Source organism: Sinohyriopsis cumingii, chromosome 9 (genome assembly GCF_028554795.1).
Source record: "Sinohyriopsis cumingii isolate HCF-2022 chromosome 9, ASM2855479v2, whole genome shotgun sequence".
NCBI lineage: Eukaryota > Metazoa > Mollusca > Bivalvia > Unionida > Unionidae > Sinohyriopsis > Sinohyriopsis cumingii.
In genome coordinates, this window is record NC_142969.1 from 96,860,706 (window position 1) to 96,888,419 (window position 27,714).

At 38.0% G+C, this 27,714-nt stretch overlaps 1 protein-coding gene across 1 annotated transcript in view; it reads left to right on the forward strand.

Moving 5' to 3' along the window:
* LOC149792293 (ciliary microtubule associated protein 1A-like) overlaps window positions 1-23,861 on the forward strand; it is a 49,835-nt gene extending 25,974 nt beyond the window's left edge. Inside the window, exons 4-5 of the mRNA XM_089970858.1 lie at window positions 13,463-13,603; window positions 23,559-23,861. Coding sequence (XP_089826984.1) covers window positions 13,463-13,603; window positions 23,559-23,651 — 234 coding nt within the window. The 3' untranslated portion in view covers window positions 23,652-23,861. The remainder of the gene's footprint in view (window positions 1-13,462; window positions 13,604-23,558) is intronic.
* Window positions 23,862-27,714: the final 3,853 nt, after the last annotated feature.

Genomic DNA, 27,714 nt, shown 5'->3' on the forward strand with positions numbered 1-27,714 from the left:
TACATTACCAATGACAATGTAGATTTTCGAAAATGATATAGGACAGCATCGGAATTTGATTTAGTTCGGTAATGTAGTTGCTAAGATTTAAATTTCTGTCCTCGATGATTCCTCTTAGGTCTGGGTCTGGTGTAGTGGGTACTACATGATCAAAAATGTTTTCTCGGATTTTATACCCCTCCGAGAGTAGATGCATATATCCGACTGTCCGCATTGGCACGTCAACTATTCTATATAATCCACAGCCGCCGAACTTTTTCTGGATGCACAGGTTTGGTTAACGTTTGTAACACTAGAATGTAATAAGCTTCAGCGATTTTTTATGCCTCCCGCTTATTCGGGTTGAATTTTTGCGCTGCTGCTTCGTCACCCCCCACTAGAACCAGATGTTTTATCACTCGCGTCATCATCTCCATAATCGTGTCCGCATCTCTTATTCTTATTGAAAAACAATTATCAACATTATCACATAATTTTTTATTACTTTGGAAATATTTTCATTTGACGACCTTATCCATGCAATCATGATCTTCGGGCGAATTTGCGTCGTCGCATGTATGCGGTCTTGACGATGGTGTCCCCAACATCCGGATGGATCTCCTGCATGATAATTTGAATAATTAGTTCGATATTTTTAGCGAGCCTAGCCGATTCTCGCTCGTTACAAAATTTAAATAGGGCAAAATATTTATCGATGGTCTCTCGTAATTGTTGATGCCGCATTTTTTCTCACAGAAACTAACGATATGGATTGGGCATCCTCGTGAAATTCGAAGTAAGCTCTGTTCAACGCTATTTTAACAAATTTAGCACGTGGTTAATAGTATCATATACTCCATTGGTTGTTTTTAACATGTGTTTAACGTTCCTGACGATACTTGTCGTCAAATAACAACTGGTAAAATTCGATAGCGATCCTGAATATTTCAGCTATATATATATTATACTAGGTCAAAAATCTACCAAAAACTCAATCCTGGATTTGATGGTTCAGCCGTCAGCACCGCGAGTGTAAAAGCGATGCATTTAATCTCTGAAATCGGCACCCGCTACTCGAGTAAATTTGTTCTGATCGCCTAGGAACATTTATAACGCATGTCGGACCTATTGTCCTAAATAATTCCGTTTAATCTCCACGTGAGAATTCACCATGAGTTGCTACGAGCTCACACCTGAAATTTCCAGATGGAGACGGACAAGGGGACTTGGATCTCTATTAAAAAATTGAAGACATTGGCTGTAACTTATTTGTTTCCGCTAGTCGACCAAATGATACGCAAAGACGAAAAAAGCCCTATTAGACGCTGAGTATTCGGATTATGCAGCTGAAAATCCGAAGCAATTGCCTGTGTTACCGGCCAGTATGGGGCTGTGACTGTTGTTTTTGATGCGGAGCTTGTGAGCGTATTGTTTTGCAGCCACTTCTGTGTCTATCATGGATGGGTATTCGGTGATCATGAATCTTGCTCCTAATGCCATAATCACGTTTCCCGTGATGATATCACCCGTTGTTTGAACAGCGTAATTTTCGATAACTCACCACGCTCGTGTAATAGACGTAGAAGTGGCATTTTGGCTCATGATGATTGACCCGGACATGGTACCGACCATTTTACTGAGTTTGTTGGCTAACGCGACTTCGACATGGCTCCACGAAGCGGCTTCTGAAGAGAAAGTCAGAACAACTATCATCCGATCATATTAATGTTTCCTGTCATTGATCCGCCTCTCCGGGCTAACTTGGTATTTGCTAACGTTTCCACGTGCGATAATCAAGCAGCGTAATCAGCCGAAGGAGGATAATGGTTTTGCAAACCGCTAATCATGTGATCTCCCATGCGTAAATCTCCAGCCATCGTGTTCAAGTGAGATTGATTTTTTTTTGTTGAGTTCTTCCTGGGGTAGGTGTAATTACCTCTTAACCCCACTAAAGTACTAAAGTATTGTAAGACATTATTTATAAAAAATGAACATCATTCATTTTTATCCTCGAGAAAAAGAATCACAAATATCATTTTTTGTTGCCCGATTTTCATGACATGATCACGAGTCCTACAGGCCGCGATAAAAATAATTTTCTGATGAACTCTTTAAATAACACGCTAAACTACGACCGCGTTACGATTTACACACTGACCCCAAACAGAAAAAAATACAAGACGCTATCGAAATTTAACGACACTTTCTGCAGTGATTGTGCACCACACTCCTAGGAAGACGATCCTGTTTGCACGATTACCGAGCGGACTGATGTGGTTCTGATCGAAGAACTTGACCAAACCTACCAGCAAAAATTTTCGTGTTTGACAGCATTAAGATTGACTGCGTTACTGTGACTAAAATTTGCGAGTATCTTTAGCTGTCGCGTAACAAACATTGCAACAGCATTTATTTTGATAGCAATCATATAATGACGTGCCAAAATACATCTGTAGAAACAAAGGCTGTTTTGTACTTTTTTTTTCGAATTAGATAATAATTGTGATATCATTCGAACTGATGTATAATTACCTAGAAAGATTTTAAAGAGTGTTATAACGCGGCCACCTCGGGTTCTAAACATTATTTAAAGACGTTTTGTGGTAATGCTGAAACTATTCCTGAAAATACCGGAAAGGTTTTGATGAAATTAACTTTTCTAGCATTCAGAAATGCAGTGTGTAAAACGCACCAAACATAAAACGCGCCATTCTCCCCATAGGATTTTATAAAACAAGAAATCTATCGCTGTCATTATAAAATCATTTTATTTGAAGAAAAAAAAATCCAAACGTCAGCGTGATGAAGAAAATTTGTAGATCAACGTGCAGCCTTGCGCCAGCATGTGTTCAAATAACAATGTCGTATCGTCGAGGGACATTATATTTTCTGTTGTTTTATGAAATTGTTTGGTCCTTATTGACCGATTGATTGTTTATCAACCGATTAGATCCTGATACAGCACTTGGTATTGCTTACGACTAAAGAAAAACATTTGTGTTTAGTAAATGATTCAAATTTTTCATGATTTCATCATTGATTTCTACTCCCACATTATCGACTTGTTTAGAAGTGATCAGCACTTTTAACCGTGACATGATTCAGCCGGAGTTTGGTAGTAGCGGAAATCGCCGCGGATCAAAGATCCGTCACAGATTTGGTATCCATGGTGGATACCGGATCCGGTTTTGGTGCCACTTGTGACAGGTTCGGGAACAAACCAAACGTCAAGGACACGAACTGGTGTGTATAACATTACGGATATCGCCGCATACATTTCCCCGTTGATGACCGCCAGAGGCCATAACGAGGTATATCAAAATCGAGCATAATTACTTGATGCTGCATACCAGGCTTACCCTTAGTGGATACTCTGTGAGATTTGATTTACCACGCTTGATCGGGTCTATGCTTAGTTTTCATACAAATGGAATACTTCTGACCGGTTTGCACGAAGAGAAACTTCCGAATAACACTACCGATGTTAACAGTTTGCTCATTACCTGTTCGATTGCTAAAGGATCTTTATCTTCAGATGGTGTTGCTTCGAACGTGATTTATTCGACGGCTGTTAATATGCCTCCTGGGTCGTTGATACTAATCTTTCTCAATCCTTTTATATATTATCCTTTCATTAACACGTATGCGGTTTCTGAAATTACGGCATGGTTTACAGACCAATCGGAAATGCTATGGATAACAAAAAAGATAGTATCACGCACTATTTATATCTGAGAAGAAAACATTACTTTCTTTTAAATGTTTAATACATATGGGTATAAAATGAAGCAATGACTCATTACACACCGTAATATCATCTGCAGATTTTTATCTACATTATTTTCCAAGGTCCAGTTGGTGTTGACAGCATTTGCGGATAAAGTCGCACCGATCTCTCTCAAAGTTTCAGAGGTTGGGGCGACATGTTCAGCTAGTGTGGCAGGGACAGTTGTAGGCCAAGACAGCGTGAGTAAGATTATGGGGAAACCCGGTGCACAACTTCCGAGTGTACATAGTACACTAAAGCAAGAAGCCGAATACGCCCGACCAAAAAAACCGAGAATAAACCTTCGGCAGAATCCGAACAGATTTTATCAGATTTTGAGAACAGTGTGAGTGTGCATAGCACACTGACACCGACACTTTCAGTCGACAGTCTCATGTCCGGATACGGTTTAAAAAGAATATGGTGATTTAGCAGAAATCACTGGTGTTTGCCGATGATTTCTGTGAAACCTTGGATGATTCTGCATCGTTATATCCCATTTTTCATTCCAATATCTCTAATCACCCCGAACGTCCCAGATATCATCCAGCCCATATCGAAATCCGATGAAAAGCAGCTCCTTCAGCGGATTAGACGTGTTACACCTTATTAATCTCTGACCGCCTCATGATATAAGACGTGCTTGGCGGAAAAATGAATGTGGTAGTGTGGAAATGCTGTCCAAAACATCTCAGTCGTACTGTATAAAACGATGCCAAGGCGAAAAAAAGTCTTCGCAACGGCGCAAGCGTTAATGTGGTAATGCAAGAGAGGATAACACCGTTACCACAGATGGTGTTACCTGCGGAAATGCAAGCCTTTCTGGCCGATCCAATAGCGGTGTTGCCCATGAGGGGACAGGTATTGCTTCAGCGATAGGTCCTTTCATCAGGACTTTAGGATATAAACCTTAACTGTGCAGCCGTAGCGTCGAGAGCAGACTTTCGTGGTAATGGTATTACCATTACGGCAACGGAGTTTCTCGTAGAAGAAGAATGATCATCACTTTGCCTACAGGTTATCATAACAAACGTAGAAATAAACCCTAAAAAATATCAGCGTTAGATGGAAACAGCGATGGTCTTTCCAATAATGCCGTACGTTTCTGTAGTCTTAATTTTGTCGGTGTCGCAAAAGAATGATATTGCGTGAGCAGCACAGTGTGAAAAAAACGGTTATTGACTAAACTAGATGCGGCTCCGGTAGCCTCTGCCCCTAATGGTCCTAATAAACTCATGCCCACTACGCACCAGATGACCTCGTTAACCAAAACAGATGTGGCTAAAAAAGGAATCATTCTCCTATTATCTTCAGTACAGTTATCCAAACAATGGAGTTTAATCGGATAGTTATTGGCCAGCATTGCTGAGTCGTTACTGTCTGGACTTTTAGTTTTGTTCTCGGTGGAAGATGACTCCAACTTCCTGGAACGGTAAGAGGCTGTGATAGTTGTATTTCCCTGAATCTTCAGACAAAAAACAGAGATGGGGGGTGGGTGGGTGGGGGGTTGACATTACCGTGGTCGCGGTAAAATCCTCTCTGATTTTGACATTGAAAAAATTTAGCTTCTACAATAAAAAATATCCGAGGAGTTTTTTCTTAAGATCTACTCCTGGATAAAATCTATGCCGTCGAAAGTTGCGTCATCAACATTCATCAATATTATGATGGAAATTAGACTTATTGGGTTGCTGTAGCAAACGATCCTGCATTAAAAGACGAAGAATACTTTGATTCGTTTGGTTTACCCCCTCTGAAAGATATGATCCGATATTTGGCAACAGTTGCATCAAAGTGAACTGTGTACAGTTCGCTTCAGATTTAGGACGTTGACGACAGCACGTGCTGTTGGTATTGCATTGGTTATATCCAAGAGAAGAACAGCGGAAAACGTATAGTGGAAGGAGTTTTGCCGCTTCCGAAACGGTATTAAATTTAATATCAAGATCACGGTACATACAAAATGTTGTCAAACAACAGTTCTTGGTGCTTAAGGTGCACGGCGAGGACGTGAAATATCGAGGAGGTGAAAGTAACAAAAAGAACGTAAAATATTTAGGTCTCAGTGTGTTGTTTGTGGTGCGAAGAAAGCTTGGGTGGTGTCTGTGTTTATGTAATTAATATAAGACATGCATGCTCATTGTAATCTAAACGGGAAGGATACCAGCAACTACGATATCAGGATAGAAAGAAACGTGTGTGTAGGAATTTCTGTAAAATGCTGCGGACGTAAAATCGGGGTGGGTGGGGGTGCTTTTGAGATTGACAAAATCATCGGCAAACGTCCTAGACCTAAAGGAAGCTGGACGTTACCCGGGCATAATTACACTGAACCGTGGAATCCTCTCAGTGAACATCTAGATGCAAATGATCAGCTGTTATCAGGTCAAGAGCCTTATCACAGCATAGACGCTATTGCTATGCGACACACTACTGTTAACGGGATCATCCAGACAATAAAGCCGGATGCGATAAAACTATGTTAAACGAATTACTGGATTTAAAACCCAAAAGTTTTAGAGAGCGAGTCGACCGCACGTTTGTACGGGGGAGAATAGCATCTAAACATAACTCAGTGTAGGCGCCAGTGATCCAAAGGAGCACCGAGCGCCCACTGTAAATCCTAGTGTACAGTTTGCGAAGGAGCTGCACAAGCCCGTGCGAAACATTTTCCCAGGCGAAAAGTTATTACTGCTGAGGTAGATAATATTTGGTCGGCGGATTTAGTCGACATGACATATTACAGTGTTTATAACGATAAGATGAAGTACTTGCTTACTATTATCGATGTGTTAAGCAAGTACGTTTAGATAAATCTTCTACAAAATGAAAAAGTGTCTCTATCGTAAAAGAATTAGACTGCATCGTCAGTGACAGAAATAACCGAAACCAGTAAAAATGTGGGTAGATCACATAATCAATGGACAATAAAGTAATTTTGAAAAATTATACACCCTCAAAGATACGGTAGGAGAGCCTGTCGAAGGTTTTTCTTTTTTTAGGAGCAAGAATTGAAAAAAAAACTGACCAGGAAATTTCCGGATAGAATATCTGTCGACTAAGGGAACAACAAAATCTTGTCAAATAGTTAGGTTATCCCGATAAATTTATTTCGTGGATCACGATGTCGGTGTTAAAGGTGTTAGCACCTTCGACGCTTGCATCTTAGGCGATAACGCCGGAGGTGTTTGCACCTTCTACACACTAAACTCATGAGATGCAAGCGCCTTGGAAATGATTTTATCGTAAGGTGCTAACAAGTTTTTGCCCGGTACAGGCCGGAATTTGGCAGTTGAGTCGGGTAACCCAATCATGTCAAAATACGTTTAAACACGTACTCGAATTTAATAAATGTCATGCCCTCGGAAGTTGTATGCATGTAATTTGGTTGAGCGGCAGACAAAACTGCTCTCGTTGTGGCGCGTTCAAAGTGAAACGTTTGAGCTTATTTCTGATATGATGAGCAGTGTAAACCGGGACATGACCTTTATGTTCCCAACAGGCAGCGGGCTCAGGCTCATCAGAAAAACTTATCTCGGGGGTGTAATTTAAACCATTATTTGATAACGCCATGATCTCATCAAAATATTTTAGCATATCTTCATCGACAGACTCTGACACCAATTTCACAAACCGGAAAGCTATGAGGATAAAAATTCTCCGCATTCATTGTTTATATAGTAGTTAGTTTATTTAATTGGTGAACAACTAATAATTAAAGAAAACCAGTACTGTATAAGCAATGTAGTTCAGACAGCGATTCAAGGCTTTTCTGGCTTCGATACGAGTTTATACGTTTTGTTTTAAGATCCTATTCCGATGACTGATATCGCTGTAAGGTCGGAAATAAGCATACGAAGAAGTTTAGCGGCTGAGTTGGAGGAACAACGCAGCATTAAATTTAACGTGATCGTGCAGGTGCTCATTAGGAAATTGAAGATGACGAAGTCTAATTTTGCTACACGGTTACAAGCTCATTTTAAATCGGCAGATGTTGATACGAAATCTCTCGATGAAAATTGGCTGAGGATATCGAGAAATTTCAGCGGAACGGATCCGGTAGATTATGGGGGGGGGGGAGGTGTCACAGGATTCCTCGCTAATACGGCCAAGTATAATCTGCTCAAAGTCGCTCATGGTTGCCATAACCTATCGTAACGGCGAGCCAAAGTTTTATTAACGTCTAAAATAATGACATCAATGTTTCAGGTGGTCGGCATTATCCGCACTTTATCCCACAGTGAGAAATCCGTATCGGTTTAATCATTATAAAACATATCAAAAGAAGCTCGATTTTACAGGAATCAAATTTTCCGTACAAATCAATGACATTTGAAAATTTGAAACAAAAATTCGCATCGGAATTAATTTATTAGGGCATAATGGCAGCATTTACCCTCTCTGGTTGGTTGGCGGGGATTACGATAGTTGTATCGACCTTTAATACGTTCAGTGATGACAAGGACGGTCATTATTGCTGGATTTAAAAAAAATCACAGATTGCTGCAGAAACAAACCAGTAAAAGCGAGCGTAAAAGTTATGATTGCAAAAAGTGTTTGACCTGGTTTAGCAAAAAAGACCTTCAAAATCATGGGTGAGATTTTGTTCATGATATGGTGATGAAACTCCCCAAGGAGAAAAATATTAAAAAATAACGTTTTAAAAATTGCACTGCCAAATGAGGATTCTTGTTGTAGTTTATGCGGATTTCGAAGCACTGATCATGTCAGATTCTCATCACGGCAGGACCTCTGACCATTCGTACACGATCGCATATCAAGTACATGTGCCTTGTAGTTTTGCGTACAAAATCATGAGCTTCAACAAAACTTATAATTCCAAGGTGAAACTATATCGGGGCCTGATTGCGTTGAGAAGTTGGTGAGGAATTTATTGGCGGAAGTAGATAAAATAGACACTATCTTACCGAAACTATCTTATCAAATGATTTTTACCAAGCAGGACAAGATCGACTTTGATAACACTGTGGATTGTTCGATCTGCGGAAATTATTAGACCTGGATCGAGTTCAGGATCGTTGTCGTTACATATGCAGATACCGGGGAGCTTAGCATCATGCGTGTAATTTACATTTTATTTAATAAAAAACCTGTCATGTGTTCCTGTGATGATGCACAATTTGCGCAGATACGATTCGCTCCTGATTGTGAAATCTTTTGGCAAATTTAAAAAAAAATTAAATACATCCCCAACAACATGGAAAAGTACATGTTATTCTCCATAAGCATATTAAGATTTATGGATAGTTTTCAGTTGATGGTGGCGGCGTTGGACGATCTCATCAAAACACAAAACAATTTAGGCATACCAAAGAAATATATGGGGATCATATCGAGCATGTTACGCATAAGGGGGTTTAATGGTAAGAACTTTTGAGATATTGGAGCAAATTCGAGCAAAAATCGTTACCACCTAAAGACGCATTTAATAGTGCTCTTTCAGACTAAAGCATTACCGAGGCGGATTACGCACATGCGTTAAAAATGTGGGATGTGTTTGAGATGACCAATATTGGAGGATATCATGATTTGTATTTGATGGACGTGTTAGTGCTCGCTGATGTCTTCAAAAATTTCCGGGATATGTGTCTAAATTATTATGGTATAGATCCTTGCTGCTATTATTCCTTATCAGGGTTATCGTGGGATGCCGCACTAAAAGTCAGCAGGACCACGTTAGATTTGTTTACAGAAGTCGAAAAGTTCAATTTTGTCGAAAATGGAATTCGAGGAGGGATCAGCGTTATTACCAGAGATATTCGTTAACCAGCAACAAATATTTACCCGATTACGATCCTAACGAGGAATCCAAATATATCATTTACTTTTTTCTCATAACCTTTATGGCTGGTCAATGTCATAGCCGATGCCAGTTAGAAATTTCTTGTTGACGAGTCCGGAAAAATGTACTTATGCTCAATAGCGATAATGACACATGGTATTTCCTCAAAGTCGATTTACTTTATCCTCAAAAAACTCCACAAGCAGCATAATGATTACCCACTAGTGACGGAAAGTTTAGTGGTGGCTGAGGATATGATGAGCCCTCATAAGCTCCAACTAAAACCGCATTAGAATGTGTCGGAAAAGTTCCTTAGTTTAGTACTTAATGTAATGAGAAAAGAATCAGCACGAGATTCATTACTAAAATCTCAGGCAGGGCATCAGATTTGGAGTCGAATTGGTGAGGATTCATCGTGTTCTCAAATTTGATCAGCGAAAATGGTTAGAAACTTATATCAGTTTTAACACTTCAAAAGGGACGTTAGCCACGAGCGATGTTGAGAAAGATTTTTTTTTTTAAAGCTGATGAAAAACCATGGTAAATGTTCAAAAACGAGTGAATGTCGAACTGGTTAATAATGTTATATAGAGAAATAAATTAGTAGCTGATCCCACGTCAGCATGAACATCTGAAACGAAAATTTAGTGACGATCCAAAGGAAGAAAATCATCGAGCTGGTGAAGAGCAAACCCATTTGCTGCGGTTTTGTGGTATTAGATTTATCAGAAATGCTCATGTATGGTTTTCATTACGGGCATATCAAATCGCGATACGACAACAATGCTATATTGTTGTTTACAGACACAGACAGTTTATGTTACAATATTTAAACCGAGAATGTGTACTATGATATGTTTTTGGACAAATATTTATTCATTTTTTCGGATTATCATAAAAAGATTGCAACGCAAAGGTTATTGGAAAATTTAAGGATGAGACTAACTCAGTGCCAATAGATGAATTTGTCCGATTACGGAGTAAAACATATTCAGTCAAATTAGTAGAAGGCGATGTCAAAAACGAGCCAAAGGAATAATAAAAATATTGATCAGTACTTGGAATTAAAATGTTTTCTCAAATGAATACGATCAGATTGAATTGTCCTAAATTATTTATATACTCGCTTATTAAAGTGGGATTGTCATGTTAAGATTACAAACGACAGGATGGCATTATCACTTTGGCGTATGGCCATGCAGATATAAGAGAAGATGATAAAGACAATTTGCTTCATGATCTCGGATTGATGTAAACAAAATTAAGGGACTAAAGCGGTAGTCTGCGATTTGGGGGGCTTCACCGGTCAGAGCACAAGGGGTGTTATGATGGACGCTTACCATACTGTCAAAATAAACCTAGTATGATGAATTATCATGATTTGTGCTCGGACCGGCATTTTTAGAAACTGTTTGTAGTTCCTAAGAAATTTTCCAAAGCCACTGTGCCAACCTATCATCCTTTATTTTTGCTTTGCATGTTAGATAATTTCTTTTTATAGAAATGTGAATAAAGTATTTACCAGAATATTGTGTAGCATTATATAATTTCTCATAATTAGTCAGGTTTTTCTCTTGTTGTTTCAACAACACATCAATTGACAGACACATAAATATAATTTATTTTCAGAAGACCAAGGCAAAAGGTTTGGATCATCTTCTTTGATATTGTGTGTTTTTTTTGTTGTTACATATGTAAAAAATATTTCTTCCGATTTTAGGTCACCTTTTTCCCATTTTATATTTGTGCAAGGTATATTTGTAACATTTTTGAAAAAGTGCAAAACATGTATCTTCTGAAGAAAAAATACCTATATATATATATATATCGAATCAAAACAAATGTTAGACTAAATCAAACAGTTTAATAAATTGTACAATAGGATCGTAGATACGTTTTGTTGAAATCAGTTCCTAAAATGTTTTCCAGTAATATTATTAGTGTAGATTTTTTTTATAGGTCTGCTGAGGATAAAAATAAGTCTCTCTGATGAATGTTGCAACTTGGAAGGAAAAATTTGAAAAATTTATTGCCCACTCCTTGAGGCCAGTGGATGTAATCTGACCATTTACACTCCTTGAGGCCTGTGGATGTAATCTGACCATTTACACTCCTTGAGGCCAGTGGATATAATCTGACCATTTACAGTCCTTGAGGCCAGTGGATGTAATCTGACCAGTTATACTCCTTGAGGCCAGTGGATGTAATCTGACCATTTACGGTCCTTGAGGCCAGTGGATGTAATCTGACCATTTACACTCCTTGAAGCCTGTGGATGTAATCTGACCATTTACAGTCCTTGAGGCCAGTGGATGTAATCTGACCATATACAGTCCTTGAGGCCAGTGGATGTAATCTGACCATTTACACTCCTTGAGGCCTGTGGATGTAATCTGACCATTTACACTCCTTGAGGCCAGTGGATATAATCTGACCATTTACAGTCCTTGAGGCCAGTGGATGTAATCTGACCAGTTATACTCCTTGAGGCCAGTGGATGTAATCTGACCATTTACGGTCCTTGAGGCCAGTGGATGTAATCTGACCATTTACACTCCTTGAAGCCTGTGGATGTAATCTGACCATTTACAGTCCTTGAGGCCAGTGGATGTAATCTGACCATATACAGTCCTTGAGGCCAGTGGATGTAATCTGACCATTTACAGTCCTTGAGGCCAGTGGATGTAATCTGACCATTTACAGTCCTTGAGGCCAGTGGATGTAATCTGACCATTTACACTCATTGAGGCCAGTGGATGTAATCTGATCATTTACAGTCCTTGAGGCCAGTGGATGTAATCTGACCATTTACAGTCCTTGAGGCCAGTGGATGTAATCTGACCATTTACAGTCCTTGAGGCCAGTGGAAGTAATCTGACCATTTACAGTCCTTGAGGCCAGTATATCTAATCTGACCATTTACAGTCCTTGAGGCCAGTGGATGTAATCTGACCATTTACACTCCTTGAGCCAGTGGATGCAATCTAACCATTTACACTCCTTGACGCCAGTGGATGCAATCTGACCATTTACAGTCCTTGAGGCCAGTGGATGCAATCTGACCATTTACAGTCCTTGAGGCCAGTGTATGTAATCTTACCATTTACACTCCTTGAGGCCAGTGGATGTAATCTGACCATTTACAGTCCTTGAGGCCAGTGGATGTAATCTGACCATTTACACTCCTTGAGGCCAGTATATGTAATCTGACCATTGACAGTCCTTGAGGCCAGTATATGTAATCTGACCATTTACAGTCCTTGAGGCCAGTATATGTAATCTGACCATTTACAGTCCTTGAGGCCAGTATATGTAATCTGACCATTTACAGTCCTTGAGGCCAGTATATCTAATCTGACCATTTACAGTCCTTGATGCCAGTATATGTAATCTGACCATTTACAGTCCTTGAGGCCAGTATATGTAATCTGACCATTTACAGTCCTTGAGGCCAGTATATGTAATCTGACCATTTACAGTCCTTGAGGCCAGTGTATGTAATCTGACCATTTACAGTCCTTGAGGCCAGTGTATGTAATCTTACCATTTACAGTCCTTGAGGCCAGTGGATGTAATCTGACCATTTACAGTCCTTGAGGCCAGCGGATGTAATCTGACCATTTACACTCCTTGAGGCAAGCGGATGTAATCTGACCATTTACACTCCTTGAGGCCAGTGGATATAATTTGACCATTTACAGTCCTTGAGGCCAGTGGATGTAATCTGACCATTTACAGAGTTTCAGCATGTGATATGTCATAGTCAAATTTAGAAATGTGTGTACTTATGTAGAGTCCATACATTCCTTGTCATTAAGAAGTAAAATCAAGTTCTCGCCAATTTTTATTTGAAGGCAGTTTGACGTCTTTTCCAATTCTGTATCTCACTGGCCGTGTGTTTCTATTATGTGCAGGCACCAGCTCCTGGAACCTACTACACCACAGAGCCTGACGTATTCAAGAAAAAGGCGCCACACTACAGTATGACAAGCAGGAATTACATGCCGCGTTACGACAACTGGACGCCTGGACCTGGCACTAACTCTCCAGACTATGTACGATTATATGCCAAGTTTTCAAACCATAATCATCACATACATAAACTTACACATGGATCTCTTTTGAGTATTGTACTTCAGACAGGTTTTATTTTGACTACTAATTTTTATCGATTCTATAGTTACTGTGACCATTGACTTTGAAGATCCTGACGGAAGTCTGTGCCATATAAATGGCATTCAGAGTAAACAGGATAAAGTAAATTATAACCAGTGTTGGAATTGAGATATTGACTTCTTTTGAATTTAAAAATATTCAAAATTCAGACATTAGCTTTCTGCATTTTTGTTAGTTTTAATGGGACTTTTAACATGTTATTAGCCATATTATGCCGAGGCAACAGCAGCTCAGTGCTTTTCCCCAGGAAACACCAATTCAGCCGATCAACGCTGGCCTGGCAGATATCGAACTCACAACCCTTACATAATTAGTATGATTCTCTACCAGCAGAGCTACTATGACTCCCCACATACGATTTAAACAGACTTTAATTATTTAGTTAATTTAAAATCTACTTTAAGCTCATCTGGCTGATTGGCAAATGTGTTTATGGTACATAATCAAGTGTTTATCTGTCATGCATAATGTTAATAAATACAGTGTGTATCGTATGGTATGCATCACGTGACTGTCAGCAATTGCTTTCTAACCCCATTGGTTTAGTGCAGTATTCATACGATGCTAAACCTATACATGTATTTGAAGATAAACACACCCACCCTACACCCATATTTACAAACATTTGACAAATATTTAGGAACAATACTTTAGTCTGCTAATAAATACACCCTATACCTTTTGACAAATGAATTCAGCTTGCTCCCTGGTTGTATTATGGTAGAAATACTACTATCAATCTGTGACATTAATGTCACCAACAAAGGTCTTAAAATTAAGTCGGACGCAAGACATTTGTATAGTAAGTTTAAAGTCAGCCTTATGTTTCAGCCCATCAGATCTTAGGGGTCTGACTAACCTGTCATAATGATGAGAGTCTGACTGACCTATCAGAATGATGGGAGTCTGACTGACTTGTCATAATGATGGAGGTCTGACTAACCTGTCAGAATGATGGGGGTCTGACTGACCTGTCAGAATGATGGGAGTCTGACTAACCTGTCATAATGATGGGGATCTTGCTGACCTGTCAGAATGGTGTGAGTCTGATTGACCTGTCAGAATGTCGTAGGTCTGACTAAGCTCTCATGATGACGGGAGTCCTATTGACCTGTCAGAATGATGGGCGTCTTATTGATCTGTCAGAATGATGGGAGTCTGATTGACCTAGCAGATAACTTTGTAATTGTTAATTTTTTTAAATTTAAAATGTCATAAGGGTATTTTCAGACAATAGTAATGCATACATTGCGAATATTCAGTAAGACATTTCAATGACAGGGGAAGCTGGTGTGCTTTGTGCTATTTCAAGTACATTTCCCCAATACATATAATCAGTTTTATAAGCTATCTGCTTCAGATAACACGTGGTCTTCTTCATAAAAGTGACCAGACCCGAATGTAAACCCAGACTGATAAAAGGCATATAGGTCTAGCATGAGGCGCCGTAGCGGACAAAAGGTTGTCCAATGAGAAAGTTGCAGTTGAAATTTCGATGTCGTATGTCGTGAAATCTAGTATCACGTGTTGGATCAAATTGCATGTCCTTAAAGTTCCATTTTCTATATCGAGATGTTAGATTTTATATGTTGAATTATACAGTGGTGGTTTAAAGTTCTATTTCCTCCGTCGACGTTTTACAGTGTAATATTTTGAAACTTCAATATCATATGTCGAGAATCCCTCATTCATAAGTTGTATGCAACTGTTTGTGATGAAAGTTCCATTTCATATGGCGAATATTTAGATTTCCTTTGTTGAATTTCACAGCAACGAGAAGTCTCCTTGTTTAAAAATAACACGGTCCGTAGACGAGAGCGACCTCTAGGGAAGAAATTCATAGTACTTCTCGACCTGTAAATGATAACTTTGAAACTGTAAGTGCATGAAATGTAATGGCGCCTCATTATTGAATACACGAATGATGTATCTTAATACACGACATTGTTGTAATGTTACTTTTAACACCAACACATCATTTCACCATATATAAATAACAATGCTGATAAGCACAATTAAATATCCAATCACTGCTGTGTAATTCAACATATGCGGTCTAAAAACTCAACATACGAAATGAAACTTTAATCACAATAAATGTGATTCAACATGTTAAATTGAAGCTCTTGAACATATGAAATGGAACTTTCAGCATAAACTCTTTGAAACAATACGTACATTAGGAATTCTCGACAGATGACATTGAAATTTCAACCACCGCCTGTAATTCAAACGACACAATCTGAAACCTCGACATAGAAAATATAACTATCAACCACTACTGTTTAATTCAACAGATACAATCTAAAATCTCGACCTAGAAAATTGAACTGTAAGGACAAGAATTTTTTGATGGAACACGTGAAATTGGAATTCTGGACATAGGACATTAAAATTTCAACGGCAGCGTTCTGATTGGACCAGCTTTTGTCCGCTATGGCTCCTAATAGTCTAGGGTCACTTCCCCCATGTTGCTATATTTGTATCGCGGAATCTTTATCAGGCTCTCATTCGACCTAGATCTCTCGGAGTCTCGAGAAAGTCCGGTTGAAATAGATTCGACTTTTACTAGATCATAGTAAGGTCAAGATCTTAAGGATCACACTGTGACTAATTACTCAACAACGGATCTGATCGCATTTTAGTATAAACCACCAGGGATGATAACCCTGTTGACCGCTATTCACTAGGCCTAAAATAATACGTGTTTCCGGTTTCATGCTAAACAAAATGGAGTGATTCTGTCAGAACATGATTTTCTATTTACTTATTTTCCACCCTGTATTTACAGAGAGTTAACCACGGTTGTGTTACTTAGTATTATTCCACTGAGAAACGATAATTTTAGTAATATTCAACGATGGGATCTTATACGATAATTAGAGATATACTCCCTCTAAACTTACGTAAATAATTTGCATTTTTCTGATGTAACTTCCTGTGAATTTGAAGCTGAGTACAATTAGCCTAAGTAACTCATTAGTAGCCATTGCGTCAATTTCTAGCAGACGCTTAAAATAATGGGAAACGTAATTTGCGTCTTAGTGCCTGCTATGATGCACCAAAGATGAACAGTAGTCTAGAACCTTAGACTTTTTTTTCCGGATAAGCGAGTTTTGGAATTTTCCCTTGGACAATTAATCATTCGCCAGACTATTCCTACAATGTAAGACATATCACATGTTTATTTTGTTTTAGTGCTATGTTTTACTACCCAAATAACGGCATTGTATAGCGTGTTCTGATGACGGTTGACATCGGAACAGTAGTCAAAGTTTCAGGAATATCTCACACACTTGGCAGCCCATATCAACACTCTCCCACAAATTGATATGTAATTAATATACTTACTGTACTGTTTTTATCCTGGTGGAATCAAAATCTGAGACTAGCGAATTAACGCATTTTCATGTTCCGTTGACATACATTTGAATTTGTTGAAATGCGACGGTAGTCGAGGTAGGTTCATGTCATGTGCGGATATGTTTCTTGAACGAAACGAAACGTTGTATACAGTTACAATAGGCATAATATATTTTTATTCGTTTCGTTAAAGAATAATATTTCTACTAAACCCGATTTCGGCATTCTCGGCTTTCATCGCTTTCCAGCAAACTGAAATATAGGCCAACGAAACTTAAAAACAGGTTCATTTCTTTTGTGATAATTTGAATTTATTAGAGAAAAGACATCAGGGTAAGTAAAGTCTGACTAAAACAATATGACTTTACTTTGTAGAAAAGCGTCGCTATTTTAGTTGCCAGTTGTGTGAGATATTCCTGAAAATTTGAGTTTCGTTGCGATGTTAGCTGACATCAAAACACGCTACACAGCGCCGTTAGTTAGGCTGTAAGACCCAGACGCCCAAATCATAAATATCAACGTCGAGGTCTTACATGTAGGACTATCGCCTTACAAGTGATAACCATACATACTCATTAGAATAATACATCATACAAAATCACATTTCACAATAATGCCAATATGAACTAGTATTAACGCTATGTAAATCCTGAAAAGTTCATATTAATTCAAAACCAAAAGAATAAAAAAGCGAACAACAAGTTTTAAACGTTATGCCTAATTATATATCTGAATAAGACTAGCTGGTTAATCCGTATTAATCCTGCTTCAATGAATTAATAATGCATGACAAAGGTCAGGTTCAATGCGAAAACCTTATTATCACTCGTGACCTAGATTTGTATATGCAGGACCTTTCCAAATCTGTTTGTCTAAGTGATATTTAATATATATTGAATATCGCATGCTTAATCAGAGAACCTTCATGTTTTAGAATGGTTGCAATGTGTCTTATGTTGATTAAATTCTTACAGATACAAAATATTAGTGTATGACTACACTGAATCTGTCGACAGGATTTTATAATATGATTTTTACTCAGTAAAGAGACTGTGCATTCTGGATTTTCATATGATATTTACTCAGCAAAGAGACCCTGTGCATTCTGGATTCTCATGATATGACTTTTACTCAGCAAAGAGACCCTGTGCATTCTGCAACCAGAATAAAACAATCTTACAGAAATTTCAAAGATTTTGATGGAAATGACTTTGTGAATGATTTAGAAAATACTAAGTTGCTGTATCGTCTACAAAATAAAGAATTGGAAAAAAATCCTGGTAAATGTTATAGACAATCAATCGTCAATAAAACGTACAAATCCAAGAAGGAAATATTTACCCTATATGAAGAGGGAATTAAGAAAAGCTATATACGTTAAGCATAAAATAGTTGCCAAATACACTCGGCACTGATTGCGCAAAGCATAAGAAAATTATAGAAATCAGAGAAATTTGGTGAACAAATTAAAAAACAAATCTCTGAGAACATAATTTTTAGAAAGATGTGGTGGGTGCGTTAAATCTAAGAAATTATTGTCAACTATAAAGCCTTATTTTTCTAATAAATGTTATATCGAGATAAGATCATTCTTGTTGAAAATACAAAATTGTAAACAATATCACGGGAATGTGTGAAATTGTCAATAACTTTGTTTTATATAAATATGGTATTAGACATTGGTAAAGATGTTTAAATCTGAAAAAGATGTAAGAGAACTGACTGAAGAGTAACAGTTGTGAAGTTAGAACACGCGCAACCGTGCTGAGAAAACGCTTGTCGTAAATGGCGGAAATTTTAACGTTATAAGGGGCTTCATCATTCGAGAATAAATCGAATTCATGCTGTTCGCATAGATAGAAAAAATAACGGAATTATATATTCAGGTTCGTGTGGAATATCTTTAAATTTCTTAAAGTAGTTTTCATTAATACAAGCTTAGATACAACAGGGGACATAAAGAAAACAGCTACATGCATCATTGGATGCAAGAAAACAATGTATATTGTAGGTTAGTGGTTTCGTGGTGATTTTCGTGCATCTTCTATAGGAGCAGTAAGCTGTATCTTAAAGTCCACTTCAAATAATTGTCATTACTTTTAGATGGGAAGAAAAAAAATGTTATATTTTGTTCTTGCGTGTACGACGCACATCTGACATATTTACATCATTGTTTCATAAATATAAATAAGAACAATTATGCTTTCACCTTGGAATTGTGTTATAGCGCTCCAATTTAATCAAACGACGAAACCATAAACTCCTATAGTAAAACCATCGCAAAAAGGTGCATTTGTGAAAAAAGAAAAGAAAAGACATCAATGTTGATAAAGCTTTGAAAATTTTGGCGATAAAAATATATTCTATGGTAAGTAACCAATGTACATAGCTGTATGATTCTATGACGATGAAAACATCACTCTGAACAAGATATTGAAAAGAAGTGGGCCAATGAAAGACAACTGTGAGAAACTCTAATGTGATCAATTGCAACATCACTGCTGCTTGAGTGCTTAGATCCAGTATTGCCTTCACTAACTGATGTTATTAATACCTCTCTCTCATCTGGGGAATTCCCATCATTTTTCAAAACTGCCATTGTAAAGCCTCTGCTGAAGAAACCAACACTAGACCATAACGATTTAAAGAACTACCGCCCAGTTTCTAATCTCCCATTGATATAAAAAATCTTAGAAAAGGTTGTTCTATCCCAGCTTGTATCTCATCTAAATTCAAACAGTCTTTTTAGCAATGTACAATCTGCATATCGCCCTTGCCACAGTACTGAAACTACTCTTCTAAAAGTAGTTAATGACATTCTCTCTGCGTTGGATAGCGGAAAGATTACAGTCCTCACCCTCCTTGATTTGTCTGCAGCATTTGACACAATGGACCATGACATATTACTTCACCGTCTCCAGCATGTATTTGGAATTCATAACACAGCCTTACTGTGGTTCAAGTCCTACTTGTTGAACAGGACACAAATTGTAACTGCAAATGGAATTCACTCCAGCCCAGTTGATCTATGTTGTGGTGTTCCACAGGGGTCTGTTTTCGGACCTGTTCTCTTCATTCTGTACACTCAGTTGCTCTCAAGTGTCATAGATCATCATCCAGTGTCTCACCAGTTGTACGCTGATGACACCCAAATATACAAATCTAGCCACCCAATTGAAGTTGATGCTACCATCCAAGGTGTAGAGAGGTGCATTTCTGATGTGAAATCATGGATGACTTGTAACAAGCTGCAGATGAATGATGATAAAACTGAGACCATTCTGATCACAACATAAAGACTTTCTCATTCACATCCTTTACCTCAAACAATAAATATCAGCAACACCAACATCAAATTCAGACAATCAGTACGAAACCTAGGTGTTACTCTGGACAGAACTCTCACATAGCACCAACATGTCATGAACATATGCAAGGCTGCATATCTTGAGCTGAGACGCATCAGCTCAATTCGCAAATATCTTTCAGTTGATGCCACTAAAACACTTGTGTGTTCATTAGTACTTTCAAAGACTGGACTATTGTAACTCAATTCTGTCTGGTTCATCTCAATATCTACTCCAGAAACTTCAAAAAGTTCAAAACACAGCTGCTCGGATCATACTTAGAGTACCACGATCAGAGCACACCTCCCCGCTGCTCTGTACCCTACACTGGCTATCCATTCGATCCAGAATCAAACACAAAATTTGTTCTCTGTGCTACGTTTCACTGTCGGACTCCAGTCCAACATACCTATCCGACCTCACCCATGTGTACACACCAGCAAGATACTTACGCTCCTCTTCTGACAATCGTATACTCATTATTCCCGCTATGAAAACAAAGTCATATGGACAGCGTTCTTTTGCATACCAAAGCTCAGGAATATGGAATGAATTGCCCACTGAACTTAGACACAAAGACACAGTGATCACATTCAAGAGGGCCCTCAAGACTCACTTATTTCGAGTGCAGGAACAAACTTAAAGACTGGATAATGTTTCCTACCTGAAATATTCTCAGCATGTTTTTTAATGTTTCTAATTTCATGGTGTTTGTTTTTGTAATCATATCATTATGTTTTTTTTTTGTCTTATAGGTGTTGTCTAATGTTGTAAAGCGCTTAGAGCTTCTAAAGATTAGGCGCTATACAAAGTCCTCATAATTATTATTATTATTATTATTATTATCAATCCTTAACCACCTGTTGCTTACTTTTTTGTTCTGGTACTAATTAAATCTCATTAGAAGTGGAAAATCCCACATAAAAAAAAACCCGTTTAAGGCCGGCAGTTCATAAAGCAAGTTTCGTGTAATCAATCGTACGTGCTTGTTTAGAGCAGACTGCATCAGTGAATCACAAGTGAATAATAGTTATGCTTAATTAGAAATAAGACTTAAACAGTTTAATACTTTGTCAGTCCTCAACAGGCTTTGTAGATTTTTATCTGCTTCAATGGCAAAATCACGTACATCTTATTTAATAACCAAGGTCTTGAAGATTTTTGGATGCAACAGAAATAAATATGTGACTTTCTAGATAAATATACCATGTCATTTTCATCTGACTCGTATTCCAACGGTTAAGTCATGGATTAATTAGGGCAGTCTGTTCCGGTTATTTGGCATGTCCTTGTTATAGTCACTTTGAATGAATCGACGATTAATGTGTTAAAACCTTTCTCGGCATGATCAAGCAATTCATGTGTTAAATGTATCCCTGGCGTGATACAAATGTGTTATGTATATTTGATTTAATTATACCTGATTTAATATATAATTATTTCAATTTAATTTTGTCAGTTTAAAAAAATGTAATTTTCATTACATGAGTTTGTAATGTAAATGTATTCTCCAGAGATGGTACTTTTTTCAGAAAATAATTTGACCTTGACTGTTAGTTTACAAACACCAGGTGTTGATCTAAATCCTGACCTTGTTTCAAAATTTGTAGCAACCACGTAAACAAGTTTTATCTTTATTTTAAAATGATTCGTTGTTGTCGAGGTCATGATGGGACTTCGTCTTTAAGATGTAAACAATTTTTATTTTATTTCTTAGAGTAAAATGATTGGTTTTTTTCAGGGCACACTGCGTACACGTGATCTTTATCAAGTACGTAGTTTCTATAGCCTTCGAGAAGATGATCACCTGACCCCTTGTTTACGTTTTTGAAGACCATATTGCCTCTATTTTGGAAAGGTATTCTCAGTTGCAGCTAGGCCTTTTCTTATACTAGAAGTTGTATGTTGTGCTGTTTGGAGTTATTTCAAATTACTTGGATTCAAAAGGATTAATTCTGTTATTTTTCTGGAAGATACGTGTGCTCATGTAAAATTGTTCAACAAGACAGTTTTTTTGATAAAAATGTATTCAGCTATCAGAAACTGGAGTGATAATTCTTGTTTCTACAAGGAACCGTAGACTTCAAGACTACAGATTGCAGCATACGTCATCGTCCTCCATCTTGGATTCTTCGTTGGGATTCGAACTTGAAATCAGTAGAACAGTTTTTATTAGGTCTTCAAAAATTGTATTCTTGGAGAATTCTCGGAGTATTTTGGATCTGATTCTATAAAACCATAAGTTCATATTTTAGTTTATTTTTAAAACGCTCCGGTGGCCTAGTGGTTAGAGCGTCCGCCTCGCGGGAGGTCGTGGGTTCCATCCCCGGCAGAGTCATGCCAAAGACTTATAAAAATGGTACTAACAGCTGCCTCGCTTGGCGCTCAGCATTAAGAGGTTAGTGTTGGGACTAGTCGGCCTGGTGTCAGGATAATGTGACTGGGTGGGACATCATGCTACATGTCTGCGGCATGATGCCCCAGTGCTGGACATCACTTTAAACTATCACACTGCAGACATAGCAGGGATATGACTGAAAAATTGTTAATTCTACATTAGAAGTCCAAACCACACACACCACACACATTTTATTTTTACATAAGTTTTCCACAGAAATAAATTATTGTATTTTTTTTTCTTCAAGGCTTGTTGTTTTCACTCTTTCTTGTGTTACTGTTTATTAGAGCCTAAACATGTGACATAAGAATAGTTAAATGCGTCCTCGGTAAGATACGGTCGTTAATGTATTAATGTGTTAGATGCCTAATCGGGATCAAAAGGTCATTACTGTGTATAAAGTAACACCAACCAACCAACCATTACAAAAATTTCAATTTCCTGACCTAGGATACTCACTAGATATGGACATTGTTCGTGTTAGAAGGCTAGATAATTTGATTAGATGCCTCACATGCCAAATTTGGGTTTCTAATATATATATATATATATAACTATCAAGGGAAGACGTGTTTGTAGTTAAAATAAAAGATACATATTATACAAGAACAAATGGTAGAATTTTAAGCCACCTATTTATTTAATGATCTTCTTACAGAGGAAACAATCACCATGAAATATATGTCATAATTTCTTTAATTAAGTTACATTTGTTGTATTTGACAGGTCACCATCTCCAGAAAGGCATCTCCTATGTATAGTTTTGGAATTCGACCCAAGCTACCCCACGCCCCTATCATTGTAGATAAGCCAGAATGATCAGGATGCATCATGGGAAATATACAGTTTCCGCGGTTTGAGTGTGTGTGAATATGTCTGGACCGAACTGCTGTTTAATGGAAGTAAAATCTGCATCGCAGACCAAGAACATACAGTGACCTTAGAAATTCACGACACTTAGGATATTCTTATACACACATAGAGCTTTAATTGCGTCCTTGACTAGTGCACTTGGCCTTTATCAGAGAATATTGTGAATTTTCTACTCAAATATATTTGCTTAAGTACGTGTCTCTTTTTAATAATATGTATCCATTATTCAAATTAATTATATATAGGCATATATATCTTTAGTACATTGGCACAAGATAAATTTATTATAATATATTCAAATTCGTGACATTTTATGGACAAGTTCCTCGTTATAGTTGATACATCTTTGTAAAACTAAGATAATAGTTTCTGAGTAATTTGAGCTCAAAGTTGCGAAATATTTCCTAGTGTAATGCATGTCTTCACGCATATTGTATTTAGGGCAGCGCTTCTTTCGTGCAATTTAGTTAAACGCAACTCACGTCAACCACTTCATTAGGTCCATTCAAATTTGCTTGGTCCATCGTAACAACAACAACAATAGCAACAGCAGCATCAGCAATACTATTACTACTACTACTACTACTACTACCACTATTACTACTACTAATAATAATAATTTAACGACAGTGCATTTGCAGGTTATCTTATAATTAAATCACACACACACACACACACACACACACACACACACGCACACACACACAGAGGGAGAGTTTTTATTATTGACACCACAATTTCAATTGACTCGTCGTCACCATACAGTTGGGATACAGAATTTGAGCGGCAACCATTAGCAGCATTTGAACCTGTCTCTATGGATTTCGTACGTACAATCGTGATGAAGAGTGTACCAAAGTCATGTGAACTTGATCCAATTCCAACATCACTGCTGCTTGAGTGCTTAGATCCAGTATTGCCTTCACTAACTGATGTTATTAATACCTCTCTCTCATCTAGGGAATTCCCATCATTTTTCAAAACTGCCATTGTAAAGCCTCTGCTGAAGAAACCAACACTAGACCATAACGATTTAAAGAACTACCGCCCGGTTTCTAATCTCCCATTCATTTCAACAATCTTAGAAAAGGTTGTTCTATCCCAGCTTGTATCTCATCTAAATTCAAACAGTCTTTTTAACAATGTACAATCTGCATATCGCCCTTGCCACAGTACTGAAACTACTCTTTTAAAAGTAGTTAATGACATTCTCTCTGCATTGGATAGCGGAAAGATTACAGTCCTCACCCTCCTTGATTTGTCTGCAGCATTTGACACAATGGACCATGATATATTACTTCACCGTCTCCAGCATGTATTTGGAATTCATGATACAGCATTAATGTGGTTCAAGTCCTATTTGGTCAACAGGACACAAATTGTAACTGCAAACGGAATACACTCCAGCCCAGTTGATCTATGTTGTGGTGTTCCACAGGGGTCTGTTCTTGGACCTGTTCTCTTCATTCTGTACACTCAGTCGCTCTCAAGTGTCATAGATCATCATCCAGTGTCTCACCAATTGTACGCTGATGACACCCAAATATACAAAACTAGCCATCCAACTGAAGTTGATGCTACCATCCAAGGTGTAGAGAGGTGCATTTCTGATGTGAAATCATGGATGACTTGTAACAAGCTGCAGATGAATGATGATAAAACTGAGGCCATTCTGATCACAACACAAAGACTTTCTCATTCACATCCTTTACCTCAAACAATAAATATCAGCAACGCCAACATTAAATTCAGACAATCAGTACGAAACCTAGGTGTTACTCTGGACAATACTCTCACATTGCACCAACATGTCATGAACATATGCAAGGCTACATATCTTGAGCTGAGATGCATCAGCTCCATTCGCAAATATCTTTCAGTTGATGCCACTAAAACACTTGTGTGTTCATTAGTACTTTCAAAGACTGGACTATTGTAACTCAATTCTGTCTGGTTCATCTCAATATCTACTCCAGAAACTTCAAAAGGTTCAAAACACAGCTGCTCGGACTTGGAGTACCACGATCAGAACACACCTCCCCGCTGCTCTGTACCCTACACTGGTTATCCATTCGATCCAGAATCAAACACAAAATTTGTTCTCTGTGCTACGTTTCACTGTTGGACTCCAGTCCAACATACCTATACTCGTATACTCATTATTCCAAGTATGAAAACAAAGTCATATGGACAGCGTTCTTTTGCATACCAGGGCCCAGGAACATGGAATGAATTGTCCATTGAACTTAGACACAAAGACACAGTGATCACATTCAAGAGGGCCCTCAAATCTCACTTATATCTAAAGTTGTTGTTTGATTCTGTACTTCCATGTCAAATATTTGTGACAGGGACTGATATTTTGTACAGTGCAATAATGTAGAAGGGATTGTTCCATTATCTAGAGACGCCTTTATTGTTGCTATGATTATGGTGAATTCAGGTTTATATTCGTGATTCGACTGACCGAGGGCTAGAGTGGTGATTAGTATTTTATGGTATATAAATACTGACTCTACTTTACGGAAATCTAACAAGGAGAAACCATGCAGTTGTGAGTTTGCCATGCAACTGTAGAGGCGTTATGCAAATGTGAAGTTGTGGTATTTTGTGATCATGCATGGATTAGAGGAAAATTATTTATAGTCCTGGCTCGTTATTAGAACTTCCAGTAGACAACGGTCCTTGTGGAGAACTCCTTGGAAATAAGGGGAAGAAAGTGACTTCTGGCAGAATTCTCGAGAGTTTTGAGACCCCTTTGCATATTACTTTATTGTATCCTTTCTCGAATGGGTGGGTATAAACAAATCCTACTCGCTAGAACTGATTTGTTTTAGTTGTCGTGTCCCCACATAACTGGTTGTTGCAAAAGATTGACAGATTTCTTATTCTTAACTACGTTGATACCTTTCATTGACCTCGTTGGTTAAAGATCATAATTGAAAACAGAACATCACTTGATATTCAAACAGGTACAGTCGTACCTCGTGCTTGTTACGATAATGTTACCTTTATCTAGTGAAGTCGTTCATGAGTAATGCAATGCAACAGAAAAGGGCGGTTGATATTCATTTATTCCGCAAGAGGCAGGCAGTAGACGTTGTTTTTGTACTTGGAAAAATGTCAAGATGTGCAAAATGGTCATCAGATCAGTGATGTAAGTTACTTTTTATTGAGATTGGACATGTTTGACAAGTTGGCGCTTGTCGTTCTGAATAAAGTTTGTAATTGTCGCTTTTCTGTCAGATTACACATGCAACTATTGTAGCCAAAATTATGTGCGAAACTATATTTATACAGAGTTTGTGTGTCAATGTGTGTGTGTGTGTGTGTGTGTGTGAGAGAGAGAGAGAGAGAGAGAGAGAGATGAAACTTTTTAACGTAGCTTTAACAATTTTACAGTCATAACGCAACGATGTCTGCAGTGTGGCAGTTTATAGTGATATATAGTACTTGGGTATCATGCCCCACTCAATCAGATTATACTGACACCAGGGCAACCAGTCCTAAAACTAACCTCTTAATGCTGTGCACCAAGCGAGGTAGCCGCTAGTACCATTTTTATAAGTCTTTCGTATGACTTGGTTGGGGTTCGAACTCGCGACCTCCCGCATCTGAGGCGGATGCTCTAACCACTTAGGACATCAGAGCGGTTAGGCAGATTTTAGAATAACGGGACAACACTATTGACGAAGAATCAATGAAATTTCATGTCCTACAATAATTCTCATTTTGGGAAGAACAAGTATGGTAATACTGTTACATCTTTCCCTTACCTTTAAGTTTGAAATTAGATTTGTTTCCTTACCTTAGTCCATCAGCTGTTTATCTTCGGATTCTTTTCCAAAAGTGATTGAAATATTTTTCTTTGATTCTTTTTATGAACAGTGATGATAACTTTCAAGTCCATTTCCCTAGTCACATTTAGCAGCACTCAGTTATTTATAGTGTACTGCCAGGAATTCGGAGAAGACCAGCTGTTCTAGTTTTTTGGTAAATTGCAGGCATA